Source organism: Thalassophryne amazonica, chromosome 11, assembly GCF_902500255.1.
Source record: "Thalassophryne amazonica chromosome 11, fThaAma1.1, whole genome shotgun sequence".
Lineage (NCBI taxonomy): Eukaryota > Metazoa > Chordata > Actinopteri > Batrachoidiformes > Batrachoididae > Thalassophryne > Thalassophryne amazonica.
In genome coordinates this window covers 60707034-60727359 of record NC_047113.1, presented here as the reverse complement: position 1 = coordinate 60727359, position 20326 = coordinate 60707034, and the positions used below count along the sequence as shown (strand labels likewise).

The 20326-nt window shown below is 44.4% G+C and overlaps 1 protein-coding gene across 1 annotated transcript in view; it reads left to right on the top strand.

The window, feature by feature from the left end:
* Window positions 1-20326, top strand: part of LOC117520623 (sodium bicarbonate transporter-like protein 11) — a 63449-nt gene that overhangs the window by 34857 nt on the left and 8266 nt on the right. The window contains exons 11-18 of the mRNA XM_034181934.1: window positions 82-195; window positions 5831-5963; window positions 6235-6308; window positions 7871-8144; window positions 8882-8988; window positions 9176-9341; window positions 10464-10637; window positions 10766-10961. Coding sequence (XP_034037825.1) covers window positions 82-195; window positions 5831-5963; window positions 6235-6308; window positions 7871-8144; window positions 8882-8988; window positions 9176-9341; window positions 10464-10637; window positions 10766-10961 — 1238 coding nt within the window. The remainder of the gene's footprint in view (window positions 1-81; window positions 196-5830; window positions 5964-6234; window positions 6309-7870; window positions 8145-8881; window positions 8989-9175; window positions 9342-10463; window positions 10638-10765; window positions 10962-20326) is intronic.

Genomic DNA, 20326 nt, shown 5'->3' with positions numbered 1-20326 from the left:
CCAAACGTTGAGCAAATTACTTGGAACTCATATGGATTGGATAATAATGCAGCTTTTGTCCTTTTGTTTTTATCATTGTAGATGTTCAAAAGACTATTGTTGGACAGAGCATCGGAGGAGTGATCTATGCTCTGTTTGCTGGCTCACCACTTGTTATTCCGCTGACCACTGCACCACTGGCCATCTTCATAAGTGGTCTGTTTCACTATTTTAAGCACTGGAATCAACATCATGTAAATGTGAAAGTAATACTTTGAACAGTCTGTTTAATACAGGATGTAAAAACACTGTACATACTGTATTTACTTCATTAAATACGGTAGTTACTTGGTTACAGTAGTTATGACAGCCAGTCTCACAAAGCTTTGTTGTGTAAATGGGATACATATTATACAAGGAAAGAAATCAGAAGGCTGATGCAAACTGTGCGCTCTGAACAAACATGACCTCTTTTTACGACTTCATCACAACATCACTTATACCAATCAATCACAAATATTTTACTGATCGATATAAACTTTAGATCATCTCTCTAGCACTACTGGTTGAGGAGATGCAAAAGAAAATATGTTTGTTAGACTGTAGTCCCACCAAATTTGGTGAAAATCCATTCCATCGGTTTTTTTAAGTTGTACACACACACACACACACACACACACACACATGTGCACACACACACACAGGAACAATTACAATACTCTGCTTCGCCACTTTGCCAGCGCACAGGGTAATTAGTAGTAGCAGTTTGTTACAATTACCTTTTCACATTTAAACAACCTACTATTGTAGAAGTAGAAGTAACTATAGCATTTAATTTGTAAGATTGCGGATGAATATATACTTTAAATTACCAACGGTTTGTCAAAGACCCTTTGTGTAACTGTATACACAAAGAAAAAAACATACTGCAAATTGGACATCATTACTTCAGGCTAATGACAGAAAGGCTATACGAGGTCTGTCAATAAAGTATAGGTCCTTTTTATTTTTTTCAAAAACTATATGGATTTCATTCATATGTTTTTACGTCAGACATGCTTGAACCCTCGTGCGCATGCGTGAGTTTTTCCACGCCTGTCGGTGACGTCATTCGCCTGTGAGCACTCCTTGTGGGAGGAGTCGTCCAGCCCCTCGTCGGAATTCCTTTGTCTGAGAAGCTGCTGAGAGACTGGCGCTTTGTTTGATCAAAATTTTTTCTAAACCTGTGAGACACATTGAAGTGGACATGGTTCGAAAAATTCAGCTGGTTTTCCATGAAAATTTTAACGGCTGATGAGATATTTTGAGGTGATACTGTCGCTTTAAGGACTTCCCACGGTGCGAGACGTCGCACAGCGCTCTCAGGCGCCGTCATCAGCCTGTTTCAAGCTGAAAACCTCCACATTTCAGGCTCTATTGATCCAGGACGTCGTGAGAGAACAGAGAAGTTTCAGAAGAAGTCAGTTTCAGCATTTTATCCGGATATTCCACTGTTAAAGGAGATTTTTTTAATGAAAGACGTGCGGACGGATTGCAGCGTCGGCTCGCAGCCGCCGCAACGCTCCGCCACAGGAAAAACACCTCCGTTGGAAGCCTTAAGGACAACCTGGAACATGTCCAGCTGTTAAACAATTTCTCATATACTCACTCCACTTAAAGCCATCAAAAGCCGCCTGGATTTTACAAATGGTTATCAACACGGAGGTGTTTTTCCTGTGCCGCCACACCGCGCCGGCTGCGTCCCGACGCGCGGACCTGTCCGCGACGTCTCGCACCGTGGGAAGTCCTTAAAGCGACAGTATCACCTCAAAATCTCTCATCAGCCGTTAAAATTTTCACTGAAAACCAGCTTAATTTTTCGAACCGTGTCCACTTCGATGTGTCTCACAGGTTTAGAAAAAATTTTGATCAAACAAAGCGCCAGTCTCTCAGCAACTTCTCAGACAAAGGAATTCCGACGAGGGGCTGGACGACTCCTCCCACAAGCAGTGCTCACAGGCAAATGACGTCACCGACAGGCGTGGAAAAACTCACGCATGCGCACGAGGGTTCAAGCATGTCTGACGTAAAAACATATGAATGAAATCCATATAGTTTTTGAAAAAAATAAAAAGGACCTATACTTTATTGACAGCCCTCGTATTCCCTGTATTTCAGATGCAGAAGTGCACCTTCTGCAAACAGCTTATTTGACAGCTCAGTTTTCTAAATAACTCCAGTGATTAAGTTGCACACAGTTGCAAAATGATCTAAAGGACATCATTATCAAACCAGCATCTGAATGAAAATACTCACCTTGTAGAAATGCTCTATTCAAAAACAGCTGTTTTAATGGAAGTACATGGGTGTCAAGAGGGCAACTACAGTAGAGTTCAAAATTAACTCAAATCATGTGTTCTTGAACTGTTATGTGTCGGACGCAGTTCAGAGAACCTGTCCAGCGTTTGAAGGACCCAGTATGAAATAAGCAGAGCACGGTACAAAGGCTAACTGAATTTAATACATAACAGTGATACAAAAAATACAAAAGAAAGTGCGGTCTGGCGTGGTGCGCTCCCAGCAGCGCTAACGGTCCGGAGCCAGAAGCTGTTCGGACCCAAGGACCCCGCCGACACCCCCCAGGTGGCCGCAACAAACCGAGTCTGTGAAAGAAGGAACCATTATGTGAGTCCACACTCTACACACAGAGAGAACACTTAAAGGTGTACAAACAGCAAACACTTCCTGGCTTAATTACTAATCAGCTTCCCAACCTGCAGGCATGGAACATCCAGTTCACAAAACTCCACTGCAGTGGAAGCCGATACATGACTAACATACAGCTCAATATAATAAAGGTGTGAGGGACACCACATTTACTGACTGTATAAACGTTAGTCACAAAATCTAACGTACCTCAGGAAGTGTGCTGACGAGCGTGAGACCTCACCCCCTCCTCTTTCACAGACCGTGCATCAAACCCTGGACGTTCTCTGCATCCACTGATGATGAGATGGCTCCCGAGACGACGATCTCACCCGTCTGGTCACAAGGTCGAGTCTCTGCCAAATACACACTGTATACTCCAGTCTTAAATGCCACCATGTTCCAATCCATATAGATGCACCTCAGCTGTGAGTCCTGACGAGCCGCAAGTGATCAGGGTGAGGTCCTGATAACCTCAGCAACACAGCCACTCAGTCCCAAATGCAAGCCACCTGGAAGGAAAAACAAAAGACAGAAACAAAAAGGCAGCCAGGCCCCCCAGCCATACAACATGAACCTTATATTTGCATAATTTAGCTACTATTGCAATGTACTTGTGCAATTTAGGATTATTTGCAACAGACAGTATACTGTTGGTGACATTAGGTTAATATCTAGGGACAGTTTAACTTCTTAGACTGATGCTGGCTCGACACAAACTGGTATATTAAAAATAATACACCAAATTGGGACTGTTTCGTCTGATGTACTGTACCATGAGCGTGTCAATGATTGAAAAAGTAGACTGTTGATTAATTGATTAATTGTTGATTGATAACATTATTTTGTTTCAATGTTTGAGTGGAATTGTAACTCTTGGCATAGTTGCCCTGTACACTCTGTTGTTGTTGTTTTTTTGTTTTTTTTTAAGATTTCTCACAATGAATCATCGCAAAAGCTTAAATACTGATGGCATTTTAATATGACTGAGGTTGTAAAGAAGAGAAGTGAATATTTAACGATGAAGATTCCTGAGCACTGCTGGAATGACTGTGTGAAATGAGTGGTTACTTAGGGACACTCAAAAGTATTAATTGCATTGTGAGGAAGCATCCACTATGACATGTGGCGCACTTCTCTGGGCATGATCCAGTGCACAGGTGACAGTGTTGAGGACCTCAGCAACTGGTAAAATCCAACTGAATGCCCATTATCACGTGGCTGTGGTAGACAGAAGCTTACTTTCTGGATGGGAGGATGATTAGTTGTTTGTCTGGGTGGTTACTATCACTACAGTGTACCTCTGTAGTGATAATAATATAAGTAAATTGCCCATAAGGGCAAGGGACACAACTGTCAGTTGATTTTTGGCTGTCAGTCCATCTTATTTTCACCAAAATGTAACTTCTCAAATGAATAAACAGTCAAGACTTTCTGCACATTTGAGGAGGTATTCTCACCATCTAGTGAGCAATGTGAGCATTACAGGCTTATGGTATTGCACGTTTGCTACTTGAAAACCAAAATTCAGCAAAAAAGGCATTTATAAATTTCAGAAATGCATGATTTTTTGGCAGGCAGAGCTGTGACCTCCCAGTATTAAGGTATTAAAAAGTTTGATTTTCAGAGTTTCACAGTACTTGATTACTTGATACACTTAAGATGTGGAAGGTTTTGCTGTACAGAAGGACAGGTGGAGAGGCAGCAATTTCTCTTGACAAGTACAAGTTACAGTTGTGAATAATAAATTATTATATGGCTATGACGCTACGCACGTTCTGATCGGTTGATTTCTGGTCTGATATTTTCCCATATCAGACCGTTAGCATGACAATTGGTCCGGATCGCGTATCACATTTGTTACAAACCAGAAAGCTAAAAATATGATTAGAAGACCAAGTTGGATATGAACATACTCCATAAATATCTAAACAGCATAAAAAAACCCCACACAGATTGAAAACTTACTGGCTAACGACTGGCTCATCTGTTAGCAAATTCTTCATGAAGGTCAAGAAAGCAAACGGCTGACTACAAGCCCGCTCTTCTTTCCATGACAAAAACTCCTGTAACAGTGGAATGTGCCATTCATTTCCAAACTGGACGCTGTGTTTTATCCGGGACGTCGACTGACTAGCACAGGAATTGTGAAAAGACGTGGACATCAGCATTTTTTCGGCACATTGAGACAGACGTGCGGAGGAATTCCGTGCGTCGCGGCGGTGCCGCATGGCGCAAAGCAACGCCGTGATGAAGCCTCATGGGACATGTTCTGGCATGTCCAGGCACACTCGATGGAAAAACCACCGACAGCTGTCTGAACACCATCTCAAAGCCGTCCTGTGAGATCAAAACAGAGGTGGTTTTGTCTCGCTCCAGTAGCGAATCCATCGTGACGTGCGAAGCCTCCGCTCAGCTTTCCATGACATAATCTCTTGTTAAAAGTGAAATCTGACGGAAAAATAGTTGATGTCCAGCTCTTGTGATAACCAGAGAAATGGCACACGACGGTCACGGATCCAGACAGCCATCTGTTTAGAAATGAAATGGTCGTTCAGCTTGCCGATGGCGGCTTCAGAGCGCGGCGCGCCCCACAGCCGCTGGGGGCCGTCCTTAAAGTGACTGTAACACTCCTTATTCTCTACCAAGCCTGTAACATTTTCACCAAAAGCCAGATAAATTTTTCTAGTGGTTTCCAGCTGCCAGTCTCTAACAGTTTCTGAAAAAATTCTCATGGAAAAAAAGCCCAAATCATTCCGCCATTTCCTGGCAATGAAAATCCGACGAGGGGGCTGGACCACTCCTCACTCAAAGCCTGCTCACAGGCGAATGACGCAATCGACAGGCATGAAAAAACTCACGCATGCGCACGAGGGTTCAAGCTTGTCTGACGCAATCACACGTGATTCAAATCCATATGGTTTTTGAAAAAAATAATAAGGTCGGATACTTTTCTAATAGACCTCGTATATATATATATATATATATATATATATAAATAGGCATATAATAAGCCATCACTTTCTCGGTCTGTACAGGAATATCAGACCCCGGTGCTCAGTCCGTACCATCAGCATTTCGATCTGATATTTTCTCGTACAGACCTCTCACTCAGTTAATAATCTTTTAATATAATACAGTTATATGTATAATCTGCATTGTGCAGTGATCAGGGGGATCTGTGATGACTACAACCTCGACTTCGCCACCTTCTACGCTTGTATCGGCTTATGGAACAGTTTCTTCCTCATCCTTGGAGGTCTGTTCAATGTCAGTCTGCTGATGAAACTTTTCAAACGGTGAGTACACGACACCTGTTTCACAATAAATTTTAATCCAGCACTCTGCGGACCTTGTTGTATTTGTAACAACACCAGTTTAAACACTGAAGGTTGTGGTTTTGTACTGATAAGAACAGACACATCTGTTTTGACTCGACATTTTCAGCCATAATTACTGGTGTTGTAATGTGCAACTCTCATTTCACCTTGAATGGACTGTTATGTCTGATAACTGTTTTGATATATATGACTGATCCCGCCACGGGGCCTTTATTTCTGTATTCCCCAGCTCAACAGAAGAAGTCATTGCGCTATTCATTTCAGTTGCATTTGTTGGAGATGCAGTGAAAGGCACCGTCAAAAGTAAGTGAAGCCAAATCCAGACTGCTTTAACATGTGTCTGAGGAGTTTTGCAGCAGAAATATTGTGCGACACTGAAGGGGAATGTCTTATGTCATCCAGCAAATATCCGTATCCATCATCGAGTCTATGAGTATAAAGCAGATACAGGAGTAAAACAAAACCATGCTGCTGTGGAATACTCACAACCTGCATATTTGTTCTTCATTTTTATATAGCAAAGATCAGATGTATTTGTATGTACACTTTTTTTTGTATAATTTTACCTCTGTCCACCACCTCAACGGGGGTTAAAATGAGACAATCAATATGACCTTGTAGTACAACTTAAATTAATACAGCTATCAAAAATATCACCTTGCAGTCCCTGCATTTTTAGAGGTCAGAAGTAATTGAACAAATGAAATATAAGGATTATTGTTCATACTTATTGTGCATCACTTTTCAAGTCATCACACTTTTCCTTAGACAAGCCAGCCGATGGCTACATGAACATTTCCAAGTTACTTGAATATGTCTTGGACTTCATTTACATCAGTCGTTAAGAAATACAAACAGTATTTGCTTGTTTGCAGCAGGCAGTTCTCAAAGACTAAGTAACTGTGTAAAAAGGTGACTAGTGAGGGAAGCCACCAAGACATCCATGACAACTCTGAAGGAGGTACATACAGGCTCCTGTGGCTGTGATTGGAAAAACTGTGCATCATTCAACTTTTGCCTGTTACGTCACAAGTGATAGAGCTTCACGGTAGACCGGAACAGAGTAGGATTTTTGTACATCAAATAATATCTTGGCTTGAGTCTTTCATGTGCTTTCTGGCAAAGGATAGCTGAAATATCATATCAAGAAAATCCTTCTTGGTTCCACTCCACCACAAAATTTTATAACTGGTGATGTAACAGACAAAAGCTGCACATGAACCTGAAGGTATAGGATTAGATGCTCTACCTGAACCTATAATATTTTTGGGACTTGAATGGGTAGTATTATTCACATTGTAAGCAGGTTTATACAAATAACCATTAAATAAGTGAATAAAATCAATAAAAAATAAGAGTTATAACCAAAAATATTGAGTGGGCACTGCCTGTTTATGATCCTGTTGTGGTAAATTGAAAGAAGGAGCTCCAGAGAGGGTATTCTTCTATGGCACAGAAGCAACATAAGAATCATTTCAAGCCTATTGTTTATTAAAATAATATTAGCATTATAAATGTGGGACTTTGAGGGTCATTGATTAAAAAGCTATTTTGCAGAATATGATTATTTAAAGAAATAAATCCCTTAGTGCAGTGGTGTCCAAACTATTCCAGAAAGGGCTGAGAGGGCGCAGCTTTCTTTGCAGCCACTGACTCCAGCAGGTTTCCATCAGATTTCACTGATCAACTCATCCCACCTGTTCAAAGGGATGTTAATCAGTGAAATCACCTGCTGAAGTCAGTGGCTGCAAAGAAAACCTTCACCCTCTCTGCCCTTTCTGGAATACGTAGTTTGGACACCACTGCCTTAGTGCCATTTCTAACCTTTCCTCCATGTATTCAACACTTTCCTCCATGTTTTCTAGTTTTTGAACACTTCTACCACGGGCCCGTATTGGCGACCACAAACAGGACAGTGGTGCTTCAGCAGATTAATGACATTCTGGACAAGGCGAACGTGACCCTCTCAGTCCTTGAAAACCAGAATAAAACCACACCCTTGGTGACAGACACAGGACACTTTTCTGCTTTCCTACCTGAGTCTCTAGTGTTGTGCACAAGGGAAAGGCCCATCCTCTGTCTGCTGCTCATGCTGGGGACTTTGTGGCTGGGTTACACTCTCTTCCTGATCAAGAGGAGGTAATGTGATCGTTTTTAAACAACATAAACAAAATAATACTGATATATTTAATTCATTTTCCATACCTGTATACATTGCAGGCATCCATTTCAAAATGAGCAAATATTTGCACAAAAACAATAACGTTCATCAGTTTGAACATTAAATATCTTGTCTTTGTGGTGTATTCAACTGAATATAGGTTGAAGAGGATTTGCAAATCATTGTATTCTGTTTTTATTTACATTTCACACAACGTCCCAACTTCATTGGAATTGGGGTTGTACTTTAAAGTTGTTGACATCTGAAAATGTTCAATTAAAAACAAAGCATCGTGAGATGATACTTTTTTTTTTTTGCATTTTTCACTGAAGTGCTAAGCTTGCCTGACAGTCAGTGTTTGTTTTCTGCTCTTTTCTTGGTCGTTTAAATGTTTGAGTGATTGAAACTGTCAGCTGCACTTAGCGTGTATTGCTGTGCCAACATGACGTTTCCCCCCACAGGGATGATAAAAAATATTTTATATATAAGACAAATGTGACTTTGCTATTTTCATGACCACATCATTAATTCACATCTCTCTGAGGCAAACTTACAGAACCTGGCAGGATTCATTTTTCAGACTGAAAAAAAAAAAAAAACCCAGCAGTAAAACTACCTGCAGAATATATTACCTGAGAGTCGCATTTTAACTCTGTCTGATGAATATGACAGTGAATGGATAATATGGAAATTTGTGTGGCTTCTTTTCCCACAGCCCATATCTGAATGATAAAATCAGAGAGGTGGTGTCAGACTGCGCTTTGCCCATCTCTGTGGTGATTTTCTCCTTCATTGGATCTTATCTTTTCATTGACATACAGCGTGAGTACAGATCTCTCAGACAAATTTACCCTTTAGATTTAAAGTCAAAGCATATTACTCTTCTTAAATCCTGTTGGAAGCGATAAGGGGATAACAGAGCTTTAAACCCAGTGCACCTACTGAAGCATGTGGAACAAATGCATTTGTTTTATAATGTTTGCCCGCTTAATTAATTTTTCTCCATTAGTTCCACAGTTCAGTGTGCACGATGGGCCTGTCTTCAACTACCCCCCATTTGACAAGCTGACAGGCTTGAGCACCCTCAGTGCTGTGGGGCTCGGTTTCCTCCTCGCATTGCTCATCTTCATAGACCAGAACATCGTCATTTCGCTCACACACGTGCCAGAGCACAAGTAAGACTCACTTGTCTATTTGTTAACATAAAAAAAAAATCTAGTGAGTTTAAACTCACAAATTTACAAGAAAAACTTTGATATTCTCTGATATTGTAAAGTCATAAATTAAAAATAAAACAGTGAGGGAGTTTTATTCCATCATGGAACCAGAACACTTTATTTTGCAAGGTAAATCACGTGCCACACATTAGTGAGGAGCTTGAACATTACATGGCTGCATATTAATCTTTTCATGTTCATTTTTATGTTATCTGAAGGAGAAGATGTTTTGTGTTGATGTGTGTGTGTGAGAAAGAGAGGGTGGGAGAGGAAAAGAACAAAAGACCTCATTCCCTCTGCTGTGCAGTACGTATGTGATCCACCTGCAAAGTAAAATGTGATTCAGTGACAAAACAAAACCAAAACAAACAACCACATATTTAATCATAAATGTGTGACGTTAATTTCAGAGAATGTCTGAGGTTTTTTCCTTTTTAATGTATAACTTTGTGATCGGGTTTTTCTCTGAATATAAAGTAAATTGAAAAGCTAATTCAGGTTAAAATGATCTGAAAATAATGTTTGTAAAGTTAACTGAACATGAAAACTAACGCAAACCAAAACTAACACAAGAGTTATCATTACTTAGTTAAACTGAATATAATAGCTGTCTGTAAACAAAACAAGAAGTGAAATAAAAGATTAACAGAATATAAAGATAACTGTCTCTTGAACTCAAATTTAATTAATTTAACTGACTCTGAACAGAAGAAATCTAAAATGAACTAAATTAAAATATAAATTGATGAATTCTACTAATGTTCTTCATGATAAAATTCTGAAATATTGACTAGTGAAAATGGCAGCCATATTGAATTTTTCATTTGGTAATGGGATTAAATAACATTTTATAGTTCCACTGGAATGTCTCCAATGTTTGGTGCTTGTATCTCCAACTAAATCACTCACCTAAAATTTCAGGTTTTTGCTGCACTATGGGACACCTATTATTTGTCTATTAATTGTTCATTTCTTTTATTTAACCGCAAATGTCTGCTTTCTTGTATTCATAAATAATAAAAGATTTGTCCATTCTCTGAAAAACCACTTGAAAAGAGTTCATCTGAATGTCTGCACCAGGTTGCTCAAAGGCACAGCGTTCCATTGGGACTTGATGCTGACTGGCTTCATCAACATCCTCATGTCCTGTCTGGGGTTGCCATGGATGCACGCTGCTTTTCCACATTCTTCACTACATGCCCGTCAGCTTGCTAAAGTGGAGACACATGTAGAAAACGGACACCTTTATACTACGTAAGTATAACAAAGTGATAATGTCCCCCTTTCTAAAAATCTGTGGTAAATACTTTTCATTGGGCTGCCGTCACAACTTGTTAACTTTAAGAATGCCTATAAAGAAGTGGCTTTCTTTGTCCTAACAGCATAGTAAGTGTGAAGGAGACACGTCTGACCTCGCTGGTGGCCTACATCCTGATCGGTTTGTCAGCATTCATGTTGCCCATTCCTCTACAGTGGATCCCCAAACCCATCCTCTATGGCCTCTTCCTCTACATCGCTGCCACCTCACTTGATGGCAACCAGATGGTGGACCGCATGGCACTTCTACTTAAAGAACAGGTGTGACAGAACCAGATAATGTGTTGAAAATACAACCCCTAATATACACTATTTAGAGGTTTAGGCAAAATTTTAAATATGTCTTGATTCATTTTCAAGATGTTTTGTTACTTGGTTGAGGGGCTTCTTCAAGTCAAGTCAACAGCACTGTAACAGTAAAACTTGCAATTTCGAGCCTACATTGTTTATAAAGGTAACTATTAAATTCTAACATTTTTCTAACATTTAAATTCTCTCTAAACATTTTACTTGTCGAAATTATTATTATTTTAAGCAATATTAGTTGTAGTAAAAAACGGCTTCAAAATTGCACCTTTAATCTAGGGGTGTTGTGAGGGGGGCACATCCCTCCCTCACGCCCCCATTCCATCTGGATTCGCCCCTGCTTTGGCGTTTGAGCACAAAGAATGGATAACATTTATTTATGCAGAAAACATGACCAGATTTACAGGTAAGAAAGTTTTATTGCGTTTTCACATCATGTGGTCCTCAGAAAGAGTGTTTAGGTGCATTTGAGTGGAAAATAGTGTTAGTTGTTGACGCGTCGCGGAGGATCCGCTGTTTTTAACGACCAGATACAGAGCGGCTCAGCTCAGAATTCAAAATAAAGGAGGAAAAAAAGTATAAAAATGCCTTTGTAAAGCTCAGTGCAGGTGTGCTGATCACCGCGCTTTAAGAGGTGAGGACGAGTCGAGCAGCTGCAAAAAACCGCGGATGAAAAGCTCACAGCTCACTGAAAGTGGGCAGTTCAGTCGAACCCCGACCTCCTGCCCACAGACCAAGTTTAATGCTGCTATCGACCCACAATGAAAAATAATAGTAACGCACAGTGACATGGAGAAGTAACTTTAATCTGATTACAGATTTGGAAAGATTAACGCGTTAGATTACTCGTTACTAAAAAAAGTGGTCAGATTAGAGTAACGCATTACTAAGTAACGCGTTACCGGCATCACTGCAAGTGATGCTCCTGAGTAAATTGAACCACAGAGGATTATACTAGTTCCATGACAACATGATATAAACTTTGCAATGTAGACATAATTAAGATGCAGTACGTCACCACTTTAACTACCATTTAATGTCAACACCACTGAGACGATAAAAGAGGGAGGAAGCTTCAGAACACAAAATTGGCTTTGCCAAGGAAGATGTTGAAAGAAGAGACATCAACATAAAAAATAGTATGTTTTAAACCAGCTGCTTATGTGTCTTTGTTGGCGAGGAAAGGTTTACTAATCTTAACTTCGTGAAATCAGCAAATTCCCTGATTGCAGAGGGTGAGCAAGGAGTTGGAGTGTCTGGGTTTGTGATTGTTCTGGATCAAGACTAAGATCAGGCTTTCAATGAATTACTGGCTATCGGAAGCATATTTGTATGCAGTGGAACCCTTAAACTTGTAGGAAAATTAATTAATCTTGGCAGTAACATTTGTGTCTCTGGGTCCTCTGCCTTTGAGATTGGAGGATGCCTGGGAAGATCTTAGTTATGAGGTCGCAGAGGACAGAGGTGTTTGACTGTGTTGACATTGCAACAGAGAAAAGGTTCAAGTTCTCAGAATCCTGTGGCTTCATGACTTAATGTATGATTGTGAGCCTTGCATGCTAATCAGTGACCAAAAGGGAATACTGGATGTCTGTGGTACCAGGTTTCTCTGAAGTATTCTTAGGTATTGGTGGAATTACTTTGTGTCACGTGAACAGTTACTTAGAGAGACTCAGGTGAGGAGTATCACTTGCCTTGTGAGGGAGCGTCTGCTTCAACATTTTGGACCTGTGGCACGTTTCTCTGTACATCAACCAGCAAGCAGGTGCCTCAGTGCTTTCCAGTGTCACGGCAGCCTGAAAAGGCCACAAGGAATCCCATGCTTCACCTGGCTGCAGCAGGTAGATGGTTAATTTCAAGGCGGAGAGATGCATTATTGTCTACCTGGGTGATTGCCATGCTGTAGTGGATGCAGTGATGAGAGGCACCAGTGCATGTTCCCAGATTAGACTGGACTTTATTTGCCTTCATATTTGGAAATGTGGGTGTGGCCTGAATGTCTCAGCAATATTTACTGGAGCAAGCCAGACTAAAGGGCCTTTCAACCGAACATGTCAGTTGATCTTTTTGATGCTTCGTTTGCGTTGGATGCGGCAACAACATGTCTAGCTAGACACGCAAAGGGGGTGGAGATTTCTACGTCACTATCTGGCTTTTCGAGGGCCGGTGCACAACTCCAACTATCGCCATCATGGATTTGGGACAGGAAAAAGCGAAACACTGCTATAACTGCAACATTAAGAGAAAAAAGCAGAAGAATGAGTGACAGACATCATCCTGCTGAGAGAAGGTTTTTTCATTGACTGTTAGGAGTGAGGCCAGGCAGAGTTGAAGTAGCCAGCAGTACCTAAAGTGGCCAGACTGAGCTGAAGTGGCCGGTGTTCAGGCCAGAGACAACAGCCGGTGTGATCGATTTCAATCCGAAATTCTTCACTTTTGGATATATATACACACACCCAGTTTCAGCAACAGAGCTTCTGCAGATTTGTCCGAGGTGAATGAATAATCTGAAAATAAAGTGTGACATACAACAGTTAAGATTTATCGGCTAATAGTTAGCTTAGCCTTTAGCTGCAGAATCACTCAGTCGAGCTGAGTGAACGTTTTGTAAATTGTTTGATCCATTTTTACTTTCACCAAATAAATCTACACTTTTTTTAACTGTTACTGCCGTGACTATAAGGACAGTGTTGATGTAACTTATACTCAACAAAAATATAAACGCAACACTTTTGGTTTTGCTCACATTTTGTATGAGATGAACTCAAAGATCTAAAACTTTTTCCACATACACAATAACACAATTTCCCTCAAATATTGTTCACAAACCAGTCTAAATCTGTGATAGTGAGCACTTCTCATGATTAGTGCACAGGTGTGCCTTAGACTGCCCACAATAAAAGGCCACTCTGAAAGGTGCAGTTTTATCACACAGCACAATGCCACAGATGTCGCAAGATTTGAGGGAGCGTGCAATTGGCATGCTGACAGCAGGAATGTCAACCAGAGCTGTTGCTCGTGTATTGAATGTTCATTTCTCTACCATAAGCCGTCTCCAAAGGCGTTTTAGAGAATTTGGCAGTACATCCAACCAGCCTCACAACCGCAGACCACGTGTAACCACACCAGCCCAGGACCTCCACATCCAGCATGTTCACCTCCAAGATTGTCTGAGACTAGCCACTTGGACAGCTGCTGAAACAATCGGTTTGCATAACCAAAGAATTTCTGCACAAACTGTCCGAAACCGTCTCAGGGAAGCTCATCTGCATGCTCGTCGTCCTCATCGGGGTCTCGACCTGACTCCAGTTCGTCGTCGTAACCGACTTGAGTGGGCAAATGCTCACATTCACTGGCGTTTGGCACATTGGAGAGGTGTTCTCTTCACGGATGAATCCCGGTTCACACTGTCCAGGGCAGATGGCAGACAGCGTGTGTGGTGTCGTGTGGGTGAGCGGTTTTCTGATGTCAATGTTGTGGATCGAGTGGCCCATGGTGGCGGTGGGGTTATGGTATGGCCAGGCGTCTGTTATGGACGAAGAACACAGGTGCATTTTATTGATGGCATTTTGAATGCACAGAGTTACCGTGACGAGATCCTGAGGCCCATTGTTGTGCCATACATCCAAGAACATCACCTCATGTTGCAGCAGGTTAATGCATGGCCCCATGTTGCAAGGATCTGTACACAATTCTTGGAAGCTGAAAATGTCCCAGTTCTTGCATGGCCGGCATACTCACCGGACATGTCACCCATTGAGCATGTTTGGGATGCTCTGGACCGGCGTATACGACAGCGTGTACCAGTTCCTGCCAATATCCAGCAACTTCGCACAGCCATTGAAGAGGAGTGGACCAACATTCCACAGGCCACAATTGACAACCTGATCATGAGGCAAATGGTAGTCACACCAGATACTGACTGGTATCCCCCCCCAATAAAACAAAACTGCACCTTTCAGAGTGGCCTTTTATTGTAGACAGTCTAAGACACACCTGTGCACTAATCATGGTGTTTAATCAGCATCTTGATATGGCACACCTGTGAGGTGGGATGGATTATCTCAGCAAAGAAGTGCTCACTATCACAGATTTAGACTGGTTTGTGAACAATATTTGAGGGAAATGGTGATATTGTGTATGTGGAAAAAGTTTTAGATCTTTGAGTTCATCTCATACAAAATGGGAGCAAAACCAAAAGTGTTGCGTTTATATTTTTGTTGAGTGTACTTAAATTAATTAAAATGAAAAAATCTATGTTGTAATCAGACCTTAAAGAAAATGGCACAACTGTTTCATGTTTCTTTATATTTTAAGAAATATATTTCTTTATTTATCCCACATCAAGAGCATTTCAGCATTTGCTGTGCAGAGAACCTTGTAAATCCAGATTCACTTTAAAACATCCAGTGATGGCATTGAACACTAAAACCTGAAGTCCAGAAGGAAGTACAGACCATCTCTGCTCTTCAAAATGTGAGGGAAGTCTCTTCAAAAACTCCACCGAGAGGTTAAAGCTGCAGAGGAGACCTTCATCTGGTTAAATGTCCTGAGGGTCCAGCTCACCTGTTTTCTCTGAAAACTCACACCTGCTGCTATACCTCTAAATAAAACAAAGGCTCTTTAAGGAGCAACTATTTTATTATTTACAAAAGCTGTTTCCTTTTATATTTTAACACTAAATGAATGAATCTTTAAACATGTCCATGAAGTCAAAGTTCAGTCAAAAAGGCACTTGCACAGGTAGAAGCCCCACCCCTATTATGCACAATTTCAAAGCATTCACAATCACTTGAATAGTCAAATTCATATTTCAGTAGTTACTCTGTCCTTATTACTACATTAAAAGCAATCACGGTGTTGTGTGGGCCGCCAGAAGAGGAGGTACTGCTGGCCCACCACCAGAGGGCGCCCTGCCTGAAGTGCGGGCTTCAGGCACGAGAGGGCGCTGCCGCCTCCAGGAACAAGCCGTGGTGACAGCTGTCACTCATCATCCATGACAGCTGTCACTAATCATCTACTCACATCTGGAATAAAAGCAGGAAGACACCTCCACCACATTGCCGAGATATCATCTTCTACAAGAGGTAATATCCTCAGCCGTTTTGTGTTACAATATTATTTGTATATTGTGAGTGTTGGCAGGAGTACCGGTACCTCTGTCGGTGGAAGCTGAGAGAGCGCTAGAAGGCACTCTTTTCCCCTGAGGAATCACTACAGTACTCTGCAAGTTATAGACTGAGAGGTGGAGGTGGAATTCCCACCAGGATTGTTACTGGGTGTTCACACACCCACCCTTGACTGTCTTTGCTTTCTGCCAGCAGTACCAGATCCGACACGCCGTGACGGTGGCCACCTGGGGACTTCGGGACTTGGCGGCTCCAGTATCCCTCGGGTTCGGTGGCAGTGGAAATCGTGTGGTTCCGGTTCGTCTCCAGACGGGCGTCTCCTATCGTCGAGCCTGCCCACACGACACCTTTATTGATTGACTTGTGTACATTCTGTAATCTGCTGTGTTTGGTTGTGACATTCACAACAGTAAAGTGTTCTAATTTAACTCCTTCCATTGTCCGTTCATTTACGCCCCCTGTTGTGGGTCCGTGTCACTACACTTTCCCAACAGGATATCTCGGCCAGCGTCATGGACTCCGAGGGGCGTCACCCAGCTGTTGAACGACCAATGGGAGAGCAGGGAGCGCAGGCGTCTGCAGGAGGCGTGATTGGTGAGCTACAGCACATTCTCACCGCATTTACGGCTCGGATGGATCAAATAGCCGAGCAAAACATCCTCCTGAACCGCAGGGTGGAGGCTCTCTCCGCGCAAGTGGCGGCGAACGCGCAGGGCGCTGCTGCAGCTCCTCCTCCTGCCGACCCTGTGCAGGATATGAGTGTTCCAGTGGTGGTTCAACAACCCCTCCCACCATCCCCTGAAGCATACATAAGCCCTCCTGAGCCGTACGGAGGTTGTGTGGAGACGTGCGTGGACTTTCTCATGCAGTGTTCGCTCGTCTTCGCACAACGTCCCGTCATGTACGCATCAGACGCTAGCAAAATAGCTTATGTGATCACTCTGCTTCGGGGAGAGGCACGCGCTTGGGCTACGGCGCTTTGGGAGCAAAATTCACGGCTCCTTCCACGGCTCCTTCCGGCTGGAATAACGCTGCGCTCCGCGCCACCTTCGTAAACGGACTGTCATCAGTCCTGAAGGAGCACCTGGTGGCCAAGGATGAACCGCGGGAATTAGATGGGTTTATTGATCTTGTTAAACGGTTAGACAATCGGTTGGAGGAACGCCGTCGGGAACGAGATGAAGGGCATGGCCGGGCGCGCGCCGTCCATCTTCCTTCCGGGTCCGAGAAAGGTCCGCCCTTCCCAAGCTCCCTGGCCTCTACGTCCCGTGGGGCGACAGCTCCCCCTGCTGACGAAGCTATGGACACGAGCAGGGCCACATTTAGACCACCAAATAGACAGAGGAGGCTTCCCCGCGGGGCGTGTTTTGTTTGTGGCTCAATGGAGCATCAATTGAGCAATTGCCCCGAACGGTTAAACACCAATGCCCGCCCCTAGAAACTGGGCTTAGGGTGGGCCAAGAAATTCATGTGGGACACACACACATTTCCACACGGCTCCCAGTTACAATCCTTAGTGGGGATTTAACCCTTCAGGCCCCAGCACTGGTAGACACAGGGTCAGAAGGGAATCTGCTAGACAGCAGATGGGCCAGGGAGGTAGGGCTCCCTCTGGTGGCGCTACCTTCACCATTGCAGGTGCGAGCACTAGATGGCACCCTACTCCCTTTAATCACACACAGGACACTACCAGTAACTCTGGTAGTGTCAGGGAATCATAGGGAGGAGATTGAGTTTTTTGTGACTCCTTCTACCTCCCGTGTGATTCTGGGGTTCCCCTGGCTGTTGAAACACAATCCCCGGATTGATTGGCCGTCCGGGGTGGTGGTACAGTGGAGCGAGACCTGCCATCGGGTGTGTTTGGGATCCTCGGTTCCTCCCGGTTCCCAGGCTAAGGAGCAGGTCAAAGTTCACCCCAATCTGTCGGCGATGCCGGTTGAGTACCACGATCTTGCTGACGTTTTTAGCAAGGATCGGGTACTCACTCTTCCCCCGCACCGTCCGTACGATTGTGCCATCGATTTGTTGCCAGGCGTGGAGTTCCCGTCCAGCAGGCTGTACAACCTCTCCCGACCTGAGCGCGAATCGATGGAGACCTACATCCGGGACTCCTTAGCTGCCGGGCTGATCCGTAACTCCACCTCTCCGATGGGAGCAGGTTTCTTTTTTGTGGGCAAAAAAGATGGAGGTCTTCGTCCATGCATTGATTACCGGGGGCTGAACGAGATCACGGTTCGCAACCGATACCCGTTGCCTTTGTTGGATTCGGTGTTCACCCCCCTGCATGGAGCAAAAATCTTCACAAAGTTGGATCTTAGGAACGCATACCACCTAGTTCGGATCCGGAAGGGAGACGAATGGAAGACGGCATTCAACACCCCGTTAGGTCATTTTGAGTACCTGGTCATGCCGTTCGGCCTCACTAACGCCCCCGCGACGTTCCAAGCTTTGATTAATGACGTCTTGCGGGACTTCCTGCACCGATTCGTCTTCGTATACCTGGATGATATACTCATCTTTTCTCCAGACCCTGAGACCCATGTACGGCATGTACGTCAGGTCCTGCAGCGGTTGTTGGAGAACTGGCTGTTTGTGAAGGGCGAGAAGTGTGAGTTTCACCGCACCTCTTTGTCCTTCCTGTGGTTTATCATCTCCTCCAACTCCGTCGCCCGGATCCGGCCAAGGTCGCAGCGGTGAGAGACTGGCCCCAACCTACGAGCCGTAGGAAGCTGCAACAGTTCCTCGGCTTCGCAAATTTTTACAGGAGGTTCATTAAGGGGTATAGTCAGGTAGTTAGCCCCCTGACAGCCCTGACCTCACCAAAAGTTCCCTTCACCTGGTCGGATCGGTGCGATGCCGCGTTCAGGCAGTTGAAACAGCGCTTCTCGACTGCACCTGTCCTGGTGCAGCCCGATCCTAGTCGCCAGTTTGTGGTTGAAGTGGAGGCCTCTGACTCAGGGATAGGAGCCGTGCTATCGCAGAGCGGGGAGACCGATAAGGTTCTTCACCCGTGTGCCTATTTTTCCCGCAGGTTGACCCCAGCAGAGCGGAACTATGACGTGGGCAATCGAGAGCTCCTTGCGGTGAAAGAGGCTCTTGAGGAGTGGAGACACCTGCTGGAGGGAGTGTCAGTGCCTTTCACGGTTTTTACTGACCACCGGAACCTGGAGTATATCAGGACCGCCAAGCGACTGAACCCCAGGCAAGCCCGCTGGTCACTGTTTTTCGGCCGTTTTGACTTCCGGATCACCTACCGCCCCGGGACCAAGAACTAGAGATCGGATGCCCTGTCCTGGGTGCACGAACGGGAAGTCAAGACCGAGCTGTCGGATCCACCGGAACCCATCGTACCGGAGTCCACTATCGTGGCTACCCTAACCTGGGACGTGGAGAAGACCGTCCGGGAGGCCCTGGCACGGAGCCCGGATCCCGGAACAGGACCGAAGAACAGACTATACGTCCCACCAGAGGCCAGGGCTGCCATCCTGGACTTCTGTCACGGATCCAAGCTCTCCTGCCACCCAGGGGTGCATAGGACCGTGGCAGTGGTCCGGCAGTGCTTCTGGTGGGCGTCCCTGGAGACTGATGTCCGGGCTTACATCCAGGCCTGCACCACCTGCGCCAGGGGCAAGGCAGACCACCAGAAGGCACAGGGACTCCTACAGTCACTTCCTGTGCCTCATCGCCCCTGGTCCCACATCGGTCTGGATTTTGTCACGGGCCTCCCGCCGTCCCGGGGACACACCACCATTCTCACGATAGTGGACCGATTCTCCAAGGCGGCCCACTTCGTGGCCCTCCCGAAGCTCCCGTCGGCCCAGGAGACGGCGGATCTCCTGGTCCACCATGTCGTCCGGCGGCATGGGATACCTACAGACATCGTTTCGGATCGCGGTCCCCAGTTCTCCTCGCAGGTATGGAGAAGTTTCTGCCGGGAACTGGGGGCCACCGTAAGCCTCTCGGCTGGGTATCACCCACAGACTAACGGACAGGCCGAACGGGCCAACCAAGAGTTGGAGCAAGCCCTTAGGTGTACTACCTCCGCACACCCGACGGCTTGGAGTGAACATCTGGCCTGGATCGAGTACGCTCATAACAGCCAAGTGTCCTCTGCCACCGGCCTCTCCCCGTTCGAGGTGTGTCTGGGGTACCAACCCCCTTTGTTTCCTTTGGTGGAGGGAGAGGTCGGTG